Source organism: Haliotis cracherodii, unplaced genomic scaffold (assembly GCF_022045235.1).
Source record: "Haliotis cracherodii isolate W230 unplaced genomic scaffold, xgHalCrac1.p SCAF_4, whole genome shotgun sequence".
Classification (NCBI taxonomy): domain Eukaryota; kingdom Metazoa; phylum Mollusca; class Gastropoda; order Lepetellida; family Haliotidae; genus Haliotis; species Haliotis cracherodii.
In genome coordinates this window covers 55,772,092-55,785,171 of record NW_027266297.1, presented here as the reverse complement: position 1 = coordinate 55,785,171, position 13,080 = coordinate 55,772,092, and the positions used below count along the sequence as shown (strand labels likewise).

The window sequence follows — 13,080 nt, the reverse complement described above, 5'->3', positions numbered from 1 at the left end:
CACATCACTACAACACATCACTACAACACATCACTACAACACATCACTACAACACATCACTTCAACACATCACTACAACACATCACTACAACACATCACTACAACACCTCACTACAACACATCACTACAACACATCACTACAACACATCACTACAACACATCACTACAACACATCACTACAACACCTCACTACAACACATCACTACAACACCTCACTACAACACATCACTACAACACATCACTACAACACATCACTACAACACATCACTTCAACACATCACTACAACACATCACTACAACACATCACTACAACACATCACTACAACACATCACTACAACACATCACTACAACACATCACTACAACACATCACTTCAACACATCACTACAACACATCACTACAACACATCACTACAACACATCACTACAACACATCACTACAACACATCACTTCAACACATCACTACAACACATCACTACAACACATCACTACAACACATCACTACAACACATCACTACAACACATCACTACAACACATCACTTCAACACATCACTACAACACATCACTACAACACATCACTACAACACATCACTACAACACATCACTACAACACATCACTTCAACACATCACTACAACACATCACTACAACACATCACTTCAACACATCACTACAACACATCACTACAACACATCACTACAACACATCACTACAACACATCACTACAACACATCACTTCAACACATCACTACAACACATCACTACAACACATCACTACAACACATCACTTCAACACATCACTACAACACATCACTACAACACATCACTACAACACATCACTACAACACATCACTACAACACATCACTACAACACATCACTACAACACATCACTTCAACACATCACTACAACACATCACTACAACACATCACTTCAACACATCACTACAACACATCACTTCAACACATCACTACAACACATCACTTCAACACATCACTACAACACATCACTTCAACACATCACTACAACACATCACTACAACACATCACTACAACACATCACTACAACACATCACTACAACACATCACTTCAACACATCACTACAACACATCACTTCAACACATCACTACAACACATCACTTCAACACATCACTACAACACATCACTACAACACATCACTACAACACATCACTTCAACACATCACTACAACACATCACTACAACCCATCACTACAACACATCACTACAACACATCACTACAACACATCACTACAACACATCACTACAACACATCACTACAACACATCACTACAACACATCACTTCAACACATCACTTCAACACATCACTACAACACATCACTACAACACATCACTACAACACATCACTACAACACATCACTACAACACATCACTACAACACATCACTACAACACATCACTTCAACACATCACTTCAACACATCACTACAACACATCACTACAACACATCACTACAACACATCACTACAACACATCACTTCAACACATCACTACAACACATTACTACAACACATCACTTCAACACATCACTACAACACATCACTACAACACATCACTACAACACATCACTACAACACATCACTTCAACACATCACTACAACACATCACTACAACACATCACTACAACACATCACTACAACACATCACTACAACACATCACTACAACACATCACTTCAACACATCACTACAACACATCACTACAACACATCACTACAACACATCACTTCAACACATCACTACAACACATCACTTCAACACATCACTACAACACATCACTACAACACATCACTTCAACACATCACTACAACACATCACTTCAACACATCACTACAACACATCACTACAACACATCACTTCAACACATCACTACAACACATCACTACAACACATCACTACAACACATCACTACAACACATCACTACAACACATCACTACAACACATCACTTCAACACATCACTACAACACATCACTACAACACATCACTACAACATATCACTACAACACATCACTACAACACATCACTACAACACATCACTACAACACATCACTACAACACATCACTACAACATATCACTTCAACACATCACTTCAACACATCACTACAACACATCACTACAACACATCACTACAACACATCACTTCAACACATCACTACAACACATCACTTCAACACATCACTACAACACATCACTACAACACCTCACTTCAACACATCACTTCAACACATCACTACAACACATCACTTCAACACATCACTACAACACATCACTACAACACATCACTTCAACACATCACTACAACACATCACTACAACACATCACTACAACACATCACTTCAACACATCACTACAACACATCACTACAACACATCACTACAACACATCACTACAACACATCACTACAACACATCACTACAACACATCACTACAACACATCACTTCAACACATCACTACAACACATCACTACAACACATCACTACAACACATCACTTCAACACATCACTACAACACATCACTACAACACATCACTACAACACATCACTTCAACACATCACTACAACACATCACTACAACACATCACTACAACACATCACTACAACACATCACTTCAACACATCACTACAACACATCACTTCAACACATCACTACAACACATCACTACAACACATCACTTCAACACATCACTACAACACATCACTACAACACATCACTACAACACATCACTACAACACATCACTTCAACACATCACTACAACACATCACTACAACACATCACTACAACACATCACTACAACACATCACTTCAACACATCACTACAACACATCACTACAACACATCACTACAACACATCACTACAACACATCACTTCAACACATCACCTTAACCCTCAACATACCTCCACTCACACTGCCTGTAACCAATTGTCTTACCTTTAAATACGGGACAAGGTTCGAGTTATCCCATCTGCGATCGTGCATGAAAGATGTGTCGATTATAAATATGTCTTATGTGGAAAATGCTAAAAGCAAGAGTGACGACGTTAGTCGGGTATGCGGGCTGTCACAGTCAATCTGGTTTGCCGACCTCCCTGCTGGCGCACTTAGAGCCGTGAAGCTGAGGGTGATTATGTGTACGACTAGTGTATCATTTCACACGCTACAGTTGATGTCATAACCGTGATGTGCCTAGCGTACCTGTTTGGAGTTTGAAGAGAAGTAAATGCCCTGAGAAATTAGGAGTGTGCGGCCCGACCCATGGGCTGCGAGTGATCCTAGGATCTCGTTATGCACTTGCTTCTAGCTGTCGTGTGTGTACATCTGACCGTTCTGGGACAGGCAGACACATCGGGACTTTTGGAAATAGAAGGACAGACAGGCCCACTGGGACATCTGGTACAGGAGGCACAGACAGGACCACTGGGACATATGGCAGAGGAGGGACAGACAGACCCACTGGGACATCTGGGAGTGGAGGAACAGACAGGCCCACTGGAACATCTTGTAGAGGAGGGACAGACAGGCCCAGTAGGACATCTGGTACAGGAGGCACAGACAGGACCACTGGGACATCTGGTACAGGAGGCACAGACAGGACCACTGGAACATCTTGTAGAGGAGGGGCAGACAGGCCCGGTGGGACATCTGGTAGAGAGGGGGAAGCCAGGCTCTCTGGGACATCTGGTACAGGAGGGACAGACAGGACCACTGGGACATCTGGTACAGGAGGGACAGACAGGACCACTGGGACATCTGGCAGCCGAGGGACAGAGAGGCCCACTGGAACATTTGGAAGCCGAGGGACAAAGAGGCCCATTGGGACGTCTTGTATCTGAGGGACAGAGAGGACCACTGGGACATCTGGTAGAGGAGGGACAAAGAGGCCCACAGGGACATCTGGAACAGGAGGGGCAGACAGGCTCACTGGGACATCTGGTAGCGGAGGGGCAGACAGGACCACTGGGACATCCGGTAGGGGAGGGACAGACAAGCTCACTGGGACATCTTGTAGAGGAGGGACTGACAGGACCACTGGGACATCTTGTAGAGGAGGGACTGACAGGACCACTGGGACATCTGGTACATGAGGCACATACAGGACCACTGGGACATCCGGTAGGGGAGGGACAGACAAGCTCACTGGGACATCTGGTACAGGAGGGACAGACAGGACAACTGGGACATCTGGTACATGAGGCACATACAGGACCACTGGGACATCTGGTTCAGGAGGGGCAGACTTTGGGACATCTAATGATCCAAGTTAAGTCTAAATCAAATAGGGTAATTTTGCCCCGAGCGAGGAGAGACACACACATAGTTGTCGACCAAGACATTTTTACAGACATGATGGCAGACCCAACGTGGACATTTACAACTGGACACCAGTCAGTGAGACTTACAGATCTGGGCCTGAGTACGAAAATCCTTAAGGCAGGCGCTCCAAAAGCTAGATCAAGGCGAAGTAAGTAAATATCTGTATGTATATATATTGTGACAGGTCAGATGAAGTCAGGGCATCTCTGTATATATGGAGTGTCAGGTCAGATGAAGCCAACATATCTCTGTATATACGGTGTGTCAGGTCAGATGAAGTCAGGATATCTCTGTATATATGGTGTGACAGGTCAGATGAAGTCAAGATATCTCTGTATATATGGTGTGTCAGGTCAGATGAAGCCAACATATCTCTGTATATATATTGTGTCAGGTCAGATGAAGTCAGGACATCTCTGTATATATGGTTTGTCAGGTCAGATGAAGTCAGGACATCTCTGTATATATGGAGTGTCAGGTCAGATGAAGTCAAAACATCTCTGTATATATGGAGTGTCAGGTCAGATGAAGCCAGGACATCTCTGTATATATATTGTGTCAGGTCAGATGAAGTCAGGACATCTCTGTATATATGGTGTGTCAGGTCAGATGAAGTCAGAACACCTCTGTATATACAAAGTTTAGGTGTTGTATCAGTGATGTTGCTGCGGTTGTGTGTTAAAAAAATTTCAGAAAGTATAATAAAAAGGTTAAAACAGTTCTGCATCCCCAAATCCCAAATACAAGGTTCAAGTTTTAAAACCACTTAAGTGTTAACGCCAGTTGAGTGTTTCAACCGATATTTCAGAAATGAGTCACGACGTGCACTGTGGTTCGACCATGCACCCTTGGCCCCGCGACTGTATGCTCCCAGTAGGTGTAAGATGTGTACTCTTATTAGAAACAGCCCACGTCTGTGCCTTGGAATACTTCTGGCTTTTATGAATACTTTGACTTTTCACTACTTCCTATTTACAATGATGAATCTTTGTAGGAGGGTCAAACATAGAAACTCTATTAACATCAAGATCAATTATACCTCTAATTTAAAAACCTACATTACAAAATCATTTTGACTGGTAATATTCTCACATGAACCAGACTGGCATGACAAGGCCATAGGATTGTACACAGGAGTATGTTGCAACTTCACCTATGCATTCTGATCTGTAAGGCTGTATGTACAATGCCCTACTGAAACTACTAACGGAATCAGTCAACTGTAATCTAACAAACAAAATAGGCGGTTGACTGTACGACGCAATAATGAATATCAATAAATATAACTGTTGTCAATTGGACCGTTGAAAATGTTTTTACATCCTCAAAACACAGTTTTCTGTAAAATTTGATTTAATTGACAATGAACGATAATGTCTGCGGGGTCATTTGACCAAACTCAGCAGTAATAGGTTATAGAACGATGTCTGCGGGGTCATTTGACTCAACTCGGCAGTTATAGGTTATAGAACGATGTCTGCGGGGTCATTTGACTCAACTCGGTTTTTATAGGTTATAGAACGATGTCTGCGGGGTCATTTGACTCAACTCGGCAGTTATAGGTTATAGAACGATGTCTGCGGGGTCATTTGACTCAACTCGGTTTTTATAAGTTATAGAACGATGTATGCGGGGTCATTTGACTCAACTTGGCAGTTATAGGTTATAGAACGATGTATGCGGGGTCATTTGTGTCAACTCGGTTTTATAGGTTATGGGAACCTCATGGGTTTTAGCTTCAGTATCAAGTCTGGACTAATCACAGACCACACTAAAGCTGGCCTCTTCTCGTTCATTCATCATTGTACTTCCTGGCAATGTTTTAAAACATAGATTTAGCGTTATTTTACCCCCCTCATGACACTCATTTTGTTAAAAGGGATAAGAATAATGTTCTTATGTCTAGTGGTATTTTCATGGCCTATATAGTTTAGCTCAGTGTTCATTTACTTCACGGTTCGCCCCGATTATGTTTCTAGGTTTGTCAGAACCCTACCCGTACTCGTGGGTTTCACCACAACGTTTTAGATCCATTTGGTTCCTTGATGAGAGATGGGGTGGGGGTAGTGGGGTGGGGGTGAATTGTTCAGAAATATGCCCAAAATGAATAGTTTGTTGGCAGTGGTAAAAGGATTAAGTGTTTGTTCAGTGAAAAACGCTCAAACGTTAAAATTGTTTGATGGTGCTCAGTAAATAAATACTTGGTTGGATACATCTAGAATATAAACCCTACCCACCCCCATACAAATCAAATGAAATGTATTTTAAGTTAGCTTAGGGCAACATTTGGAAAAAGGGGTCATATTCAATAATGTTATATGTGTTCCAAGCCAGTATGCCACTGCAGGTTATTCCCTCTATATACAGTAAACTACGTTTATAACGAACACACTTACAACGAACTGACGAATATAACGAACAGGGTTTTTAGGTCCCGACTATTTGTCATACATTTTACAAGATATAACGGAACGAGCATGTTTGTGAGGAAACGTGACTGATCCAAGATGTCTCACAGTCGAAATGCTAATAACAAAGTACAGTTATATAGAACCTATAAGTGGTCACTTTGAGTTCGTCATTACTGTAGTTTACTGTATGCCATTTCATGTTTTGACTATAAAACTGACCACCAAAAAGAGTATATATTTAAAATGGGTCTCTATGAAACTGTAAATTAAGTAATCTTTGTGTCATGACCACGCGTATTTTAAGCTTTTATCCCGGATTGCAATTTGTTCATAAATATGTTGGGATTTATCGTTTGTTCATGTTTATTTCAGCTCTATTTGTTTCGTGTACAGATTTTGTCACATTTTTACAAGATGAGTGAGTGAGTTTTTGTTTAACGCCGCTTTTAACAGTATTCCAGTTATATAACGTTGCGTCAGCTTAATGTGGGAGGAAAGACGGAAGTGGTGTAGGTCTCAGATGTTTACCACTTCGGTGAAACCCATGAGCACGGGTATGGTGCTGACAAACCAAGCAACATATTTAGGGAGAACCGGGATTCGAACCCATGATCATAGGTTTCTGACCTCCCAAGGGACGCAACTCTGCATAGCGAATTACAGCGCCTTCAGACGACTGGCCCATCCATGCCCCTATTGCAACAAGAAAATCGTTATTGAATATCAGTTGGCATTTGGTAGGAGCTTGGATATGTATCCTGATGATCTCTGTGTGTTTCAGCTGTGGTCGGGCCCTATCCAATGTGTCCTCGTGGATGCACGTCGTGTTCCGCTGTCAACGGCTGTGTGACATGCGAGAGACGTTACTTCCTGTTCCTGTACCGCCGGAACATGCGCCAGACGGGGATGTGCACGCCCAGCTGTCCTCCAGGGTACTTCGGAGTCCGCCAACACTTCCACAACAGATGCGTCAGTAAGTTGCCTCTTGCTCGTAGGAGAATCAGTGGAAACCTACCTGGAGATAATTTCAAGCTAACCTATATCTGCCTTGAGGTCTGAATGTACCTGTAAATCAACCTGTATGTACCTGTAAACCAACCCGTATGTACCTGTAAATCAACCTCTAAGCACCTTTAAGTCACCTTTGTACCTGTAAATCACTATCTTTGTACCCGAACCTGTAAATCAACCTGGATGTATCTTCCCCTGTAAATCAACCTCTATGTACCTGTAAATCAACATGTATGTACCTGTAACTCAATCTATATGAACCTGTGAATTAACCTACATGTACCAGAATACCTTTGAAACCAAAATGTATCTTCATGTGAAGGTCCACCTGTATGTGTCTGAAGGTCTGTCTGTATGTATCTGAAGGTCCACCTGTGTGTATCTTAAGGTCCACCTGGATGTGAGGTCCACCTGTATGTATCTGAAGGTCCATCTGTATGTATCTGAAGGTCTACTTGTATGTATCTGAAGGTCCTCCTGTGTGTATCTTAAGGTCCACCTGTATGTACCCGGAGGTCCACCTGTGTGTATCTAAAAGTCCACCTGTCACCTGTCGGACTTGAGATCGACTTTGCTGGGTATGATTTTGTTTTCTCAGAATGTCAAGTGAGTTTTTGCCGGACCTGCTTCACACGCCAGTACTGCACGCGATGTTACCGCCCACGCATAGCCCACAGGGGCGACTGCATCGACTCCTGCCCCACCGGCCTGCACCTCGCCAACTACTCGTCTGAGTGTAGAAGTAGAGGTGAGTCAGTCAGTCAGTCAGTGCACAATAATGTTCCCTACCGGTTCAAACCGCCTCCGTGTTGCATCTTCCCGAGGCAAGGGAGTTCACTGGCTGTAAAAGTCTAGTGTTCACCCTTGCCGAACTCGGCTGGAATTTCTTGGCATCGAGTTATGTCCCTTCTATGCCCCTCCTATTGACCATACAGATTCCGCCTCTCATATCACTTGCATTTGCGTCAAACAAAATGGCGGCGCCCAGGCAAGACGATCTGATCGGTAATCAATTTATATATTGTGATATAACAGGTCTTACTTCACGAAGTGCATCAATCACATGAGCACCTTGATTACAAACAAATATTTGGAAAATATCTGTTGACGCCGACTTGGCGGTACATATGCTTTGCAAATCCTGCAATCGACTGAAGTCTGCACGGCAGTTTACGAACGAATCGTTAAGCGATGTTGATTGCACTATGCATTGACCCGTTAGTCCAGCCAAAATACAACTCTATAATTCTAGCCTAGTTCGGCAAGAGTGGAAACTGGACTTTTATAGTCAGTTAACTCCCCTGCCTCGTGAAGATACCGTAGTGCGTTTGGCAGGATAGCGGAATGTCGGTAGTGCGATCCTCTGGCCGTGTCAAGACGTTAAAAGGTGGTACTTGCTGTCATTTTGCCTGGCGCTCGGCATTACGGCGATAAAACATATGTAGCACACTATATGTACATGAAGATATTTACTATCAGTCTTAACACGCGAGGGAGTCGCTTTCACATGCTCATGTTGTTTTGTGTCTCCTTTATCATATTGTGGGTCAAATTTTGCCGATGCGACTATAAATCTTACTCACACACTCACTCACTCACACTACATCATTGTATGTCCTTTCCTCCCATAGTGGACTGTCTCGTAGGGCCGTGGACAGCGTGGGGCGCATGCAGACCACGTAGATGCGGACGCCGACGGCGCTTCCGAGTCCGGTCCAGGAGCATCCTAGAGTCTCCATCACCCAATGGGGGAACAGCGTGTCCCCCTCTTCGAGAGCGACGCGGGTGCCAAGGTGCGCGCGCAGCTTGCAGAGGTTAGCCCCCCTTAGTCACCTTCTTGTATTTTAATACGAAACTACCCCAAAGATGTTGATATCTTTATACCATCTGTACATAAGGAATATCAGTCAGTGAGTGAGTGAGTGAGTTGGATTTTACGTCGCTTTTATCAATATTCCAGCAATATCACGGCAAGGGACACCAGAAATGGGCTTCACACATTGTTCCCATGTGGGGAATCGAACCCGGGTCTTCAGCGTGACGAGCGAACGCTTTAACCACTAGATATCCCAAGGAATAACAGAAGAAACTCAGATAAAACTGGGAATGCAAATAAAAGCGACGAAAAATATACATATGTCAATGATCATAAGAAATCTATGCTAAAAACTAGAGTCCTCGGTACAATACCGACTACTAGTATATCATGACCATATGTTTATTGATCACTATCAAAGATGAGCTTATCTTGCCCCACCGGAGGCACCCGTCACAAACACAAGCAAAGGCAGGTCAACATCATCTAATAATGACCACATCAGTCAACATCGTCAAATAGTGACCACATCAGTCAACATCGTCAAATAGTGACCACATCAGTCAACATCGTCAAATAGTGACCACATCAGTCAACATCGTCTAATAGTGACCCCATCAGTCAACATCGTCAAATAATGACCACATCAGTTAACATCGTCTAATAATGACCACATCAGTCAACATCGTCAAATAGTGACCATCTCAGTCAACATCGTCTAATAATTACCACATCAGTCAACATCGTCTAATAGTGACCATCTCCGTTACATCATCAAATAGTGACCATCTCAGTCAACATCATCAAATAGTGACCATCTCAGTCAACAATATCAAATAGTGACCACATCAGTCAACATCGTGAAATAGTGACCACATCAGTCAACATCGTCTAATAGTGACCACATCAGCCTACATCGTCAAATAGTGACCACATCAGTCAACATCGACAAATAGTAACCACATCAGTCAACATCGTCAAATAGTGACCACATCAGTCAACATAACATAAAAACATATATGTCATACCCAATGATATAAGTAAGCAAATTACTGCCGGAAACAATGTTCCATCAAATCAAAACACACAGATGCCTGTTACAAGAACAACCATTCTGTGAATATATAATTACTGTCACATCAATACTGATCAGCACAAACAAACATCCAAGAGAGTTTCAGGAAGCATTCCATTAGACGCATTGAACACAGTAACACACAAGCTTGATTTGTTCCTGAAACTCCGGAGTCTCACAGTAATGGCCATTGTACGGTATGTGTGATGTTCAAACCACCAGGAGGCAACAGTCAGCCATCACAAATTATCCATTTTGCGTGTGGTGTCAGCATGGTATTTGGTTAGGTCACTGTCTAATAACGATTAATCTTTTTATACCTCCAAGTCAAGTTCCAGTCAAACGGCATCTGTTTCACGTTTCACAAGTTTCACTGAATCGTCTGGTCCAGACTCGATTATTTACAGACCGCCGCCATATAGCCGTCATATAGCTGGAATATTGCTGAGTGCGGCGTAAAGCAACAAACAAACCAAATCAAACCAAACTTGCCTAATACAGATTAAGTCAGACTCGGTTGGTATTTCCTATATTGAAAAAAAACACTGATGAATCCTCAACATATGCCCCGGTAGTACTGATATACTGATATATGTCCCGCTGATTAGTACTGATATATGAATGAATGTCCCGCTGACTCATATACTGACATATGTCCCGCTGACTAGCGCTAATATACTGACATATGTCCCGCTGACTAGCGCTGATATACTGACATATGTCCCGCTGACTAGCGCTGATATACTGACATATGTCCCGCTGACTAGGGCTCATATACTGACATATGTCCCGCTGACTAGCGCTCATATACTGACATATGTCCCGCTGACCCAGAGTTCCAACATTGCAGATTCCTGTCGGCGCCGGAAGCGACATAAGCGGAAGTGGCGTGACGGTAGGAAGCGGCGGAGGGAGCGCGGGAGAAGGAGAGTTCACGGTCGTGGCTCTGATACCAGGAAGCGGCGCCGGTGTAGAAGCGGTCGTAACTCGTTACAGCGGTGCAGGCGCCGAAGACACTGTCGTGGCGGAGAAGGTTGACATCTCCATATCGGAATATGCCACGTGGCGTCACCACAGTCTCGAGCTGCCCAAGTTGTTCCCAGTGCATGGAGGCACAGTGCACTATTTGTACTTCTTGTTTCGATTCTTCAACTGTCCAGAAATTTACAGTTTTGTCCCCAATAAATCTATGATTTCTACAAACTCAAGTCTTCGGGTACATTAAATTGCTTGCACGATGTTAAATTTATCCCAGGTTACCTCGTATCTCAGATTTACACGGCCAGTTTTTGCATCGAACTGTCAGCCATTTCTACAACCTATGTTCAATCCGCACAACACATTATCCATCTTCACAACCCATCCTCTGTCTCCACAACTCACCCCCCGTCTTCACACCCCATCCTCTGTCTCAACAACACATCCCCCGTCTTCACAACCCATTCCCCGTCTTCACATCCCATCCTCTATCGCCACAACTCATCCCCCGTCTTCACACCCCACCCCCCGTCTCCACAACCCATCCCCGTCTTCACACCCTATCCTCCGTCTTCACAACCCACCCCGTCTTCACAACCCATCCCCCGTCTTCAAACCAATCCTCCGTCTCCACAACTCATCCCCCGTCTTCACAACCCACCCCGTCTCCACAACTAATCCCCCGTCTTCACAACCCATCCCCCGTCTTCAAACCAATCCTCCGTCTCCACAACTCATCCCCCGTCTTCACAACCCATCCCCGTCTCCACAACTCATCCCCCGTCTTCACAACCCACCCCGTCTCCACAACTCATCCCCCGTCTTCACAACCCATCCCCCGTCTTCAAACCAATCCTCCGTCTCCACAAGTCATCCCCCGTCTTCACAACCCATCCCCGTCTTCACAACCCATTCCCCGTCTTCACAACCCACCCCGTCTTCACAACCTATCCCCCGTCTTCACAACCCATCCCCCGTCTTCAAACCAATCCTCCGTCTACACAACTCATCCCCCGTCTTCACATCCCATCCCCCGTCTTCAAACCAATCCTCCGCCTCCACAACTCATCCCCCGTCTTCACAACCCATCCCCGTCTCCACAACTAATCCCCTGCCTTCACAACCCATCCTCCGTCTTCACAACACATCCTCTATCTCCACAACTCATCCCCCGTCTTCACAACCCATCCCCCGTTTTTGCAACCTAGCCCCCGCCTTCACAACCTATCCCCTGTCTTCACAACCAATCCCCTGTTTTCGCAACCTAGCCCCCGCCTTCACAACCTATCCCCTGTCTTCACAACCAATCCCCTGTCTTCACAACATATCCCCTGTTTTCGCAACCTAGCCCCCGCCTTCACAACCTATCCCCTGTCTTCACAACCAATCCCCGGTCTTCACAACCTATCCCCTGTTTTCGCAACCTAGCCCCCGC

At 44.2% G+C, this 13,080-nt stretch overlaps 2 protein-coding genes across 2 annotated transcripts; both read left to right on the top strand.

Moving 5' to 3' along the window:
- Positions 1–3,282: 3,282 nt before the first annotated feature.
- LOC139480167 (uncharacterized) lies at positions 3,283–11,705 on the top strand. The gene is made up of 5 exons (XM_071263200.1): positions 3,283–4,502; positions 7,547–7,738; positions 8,375–8,524; positions 9,408–9,590; positions 11,518–11,705. The coding sequence occupies exons 1-5, from the start codon at positions 3,326–3,328 to the stop codon at positions 11,703–11,705; spliced, it is 1,890 nt and encodes a 629-aa protein (XP_071119301.1). The 5' UTR covers positions 3,283–3,325.
- A 199-nt stretch (positions 11,706–11,904) lies between these two features.
- LOC139479497 (uncharacterized) lies at positions 11,905–12,993 on the top strand. The gene has a single exon (XM_071262343.1). The coding sequence runs from the start codon at positions 11,905–11,907 to the stop codon at positions 12,991–12,993; it is 1,089 nt and encodes a 362-aa protein (XP_071118444.1).
- Positions 12,994–13,080: the final 87 nt, after the last annotated feature.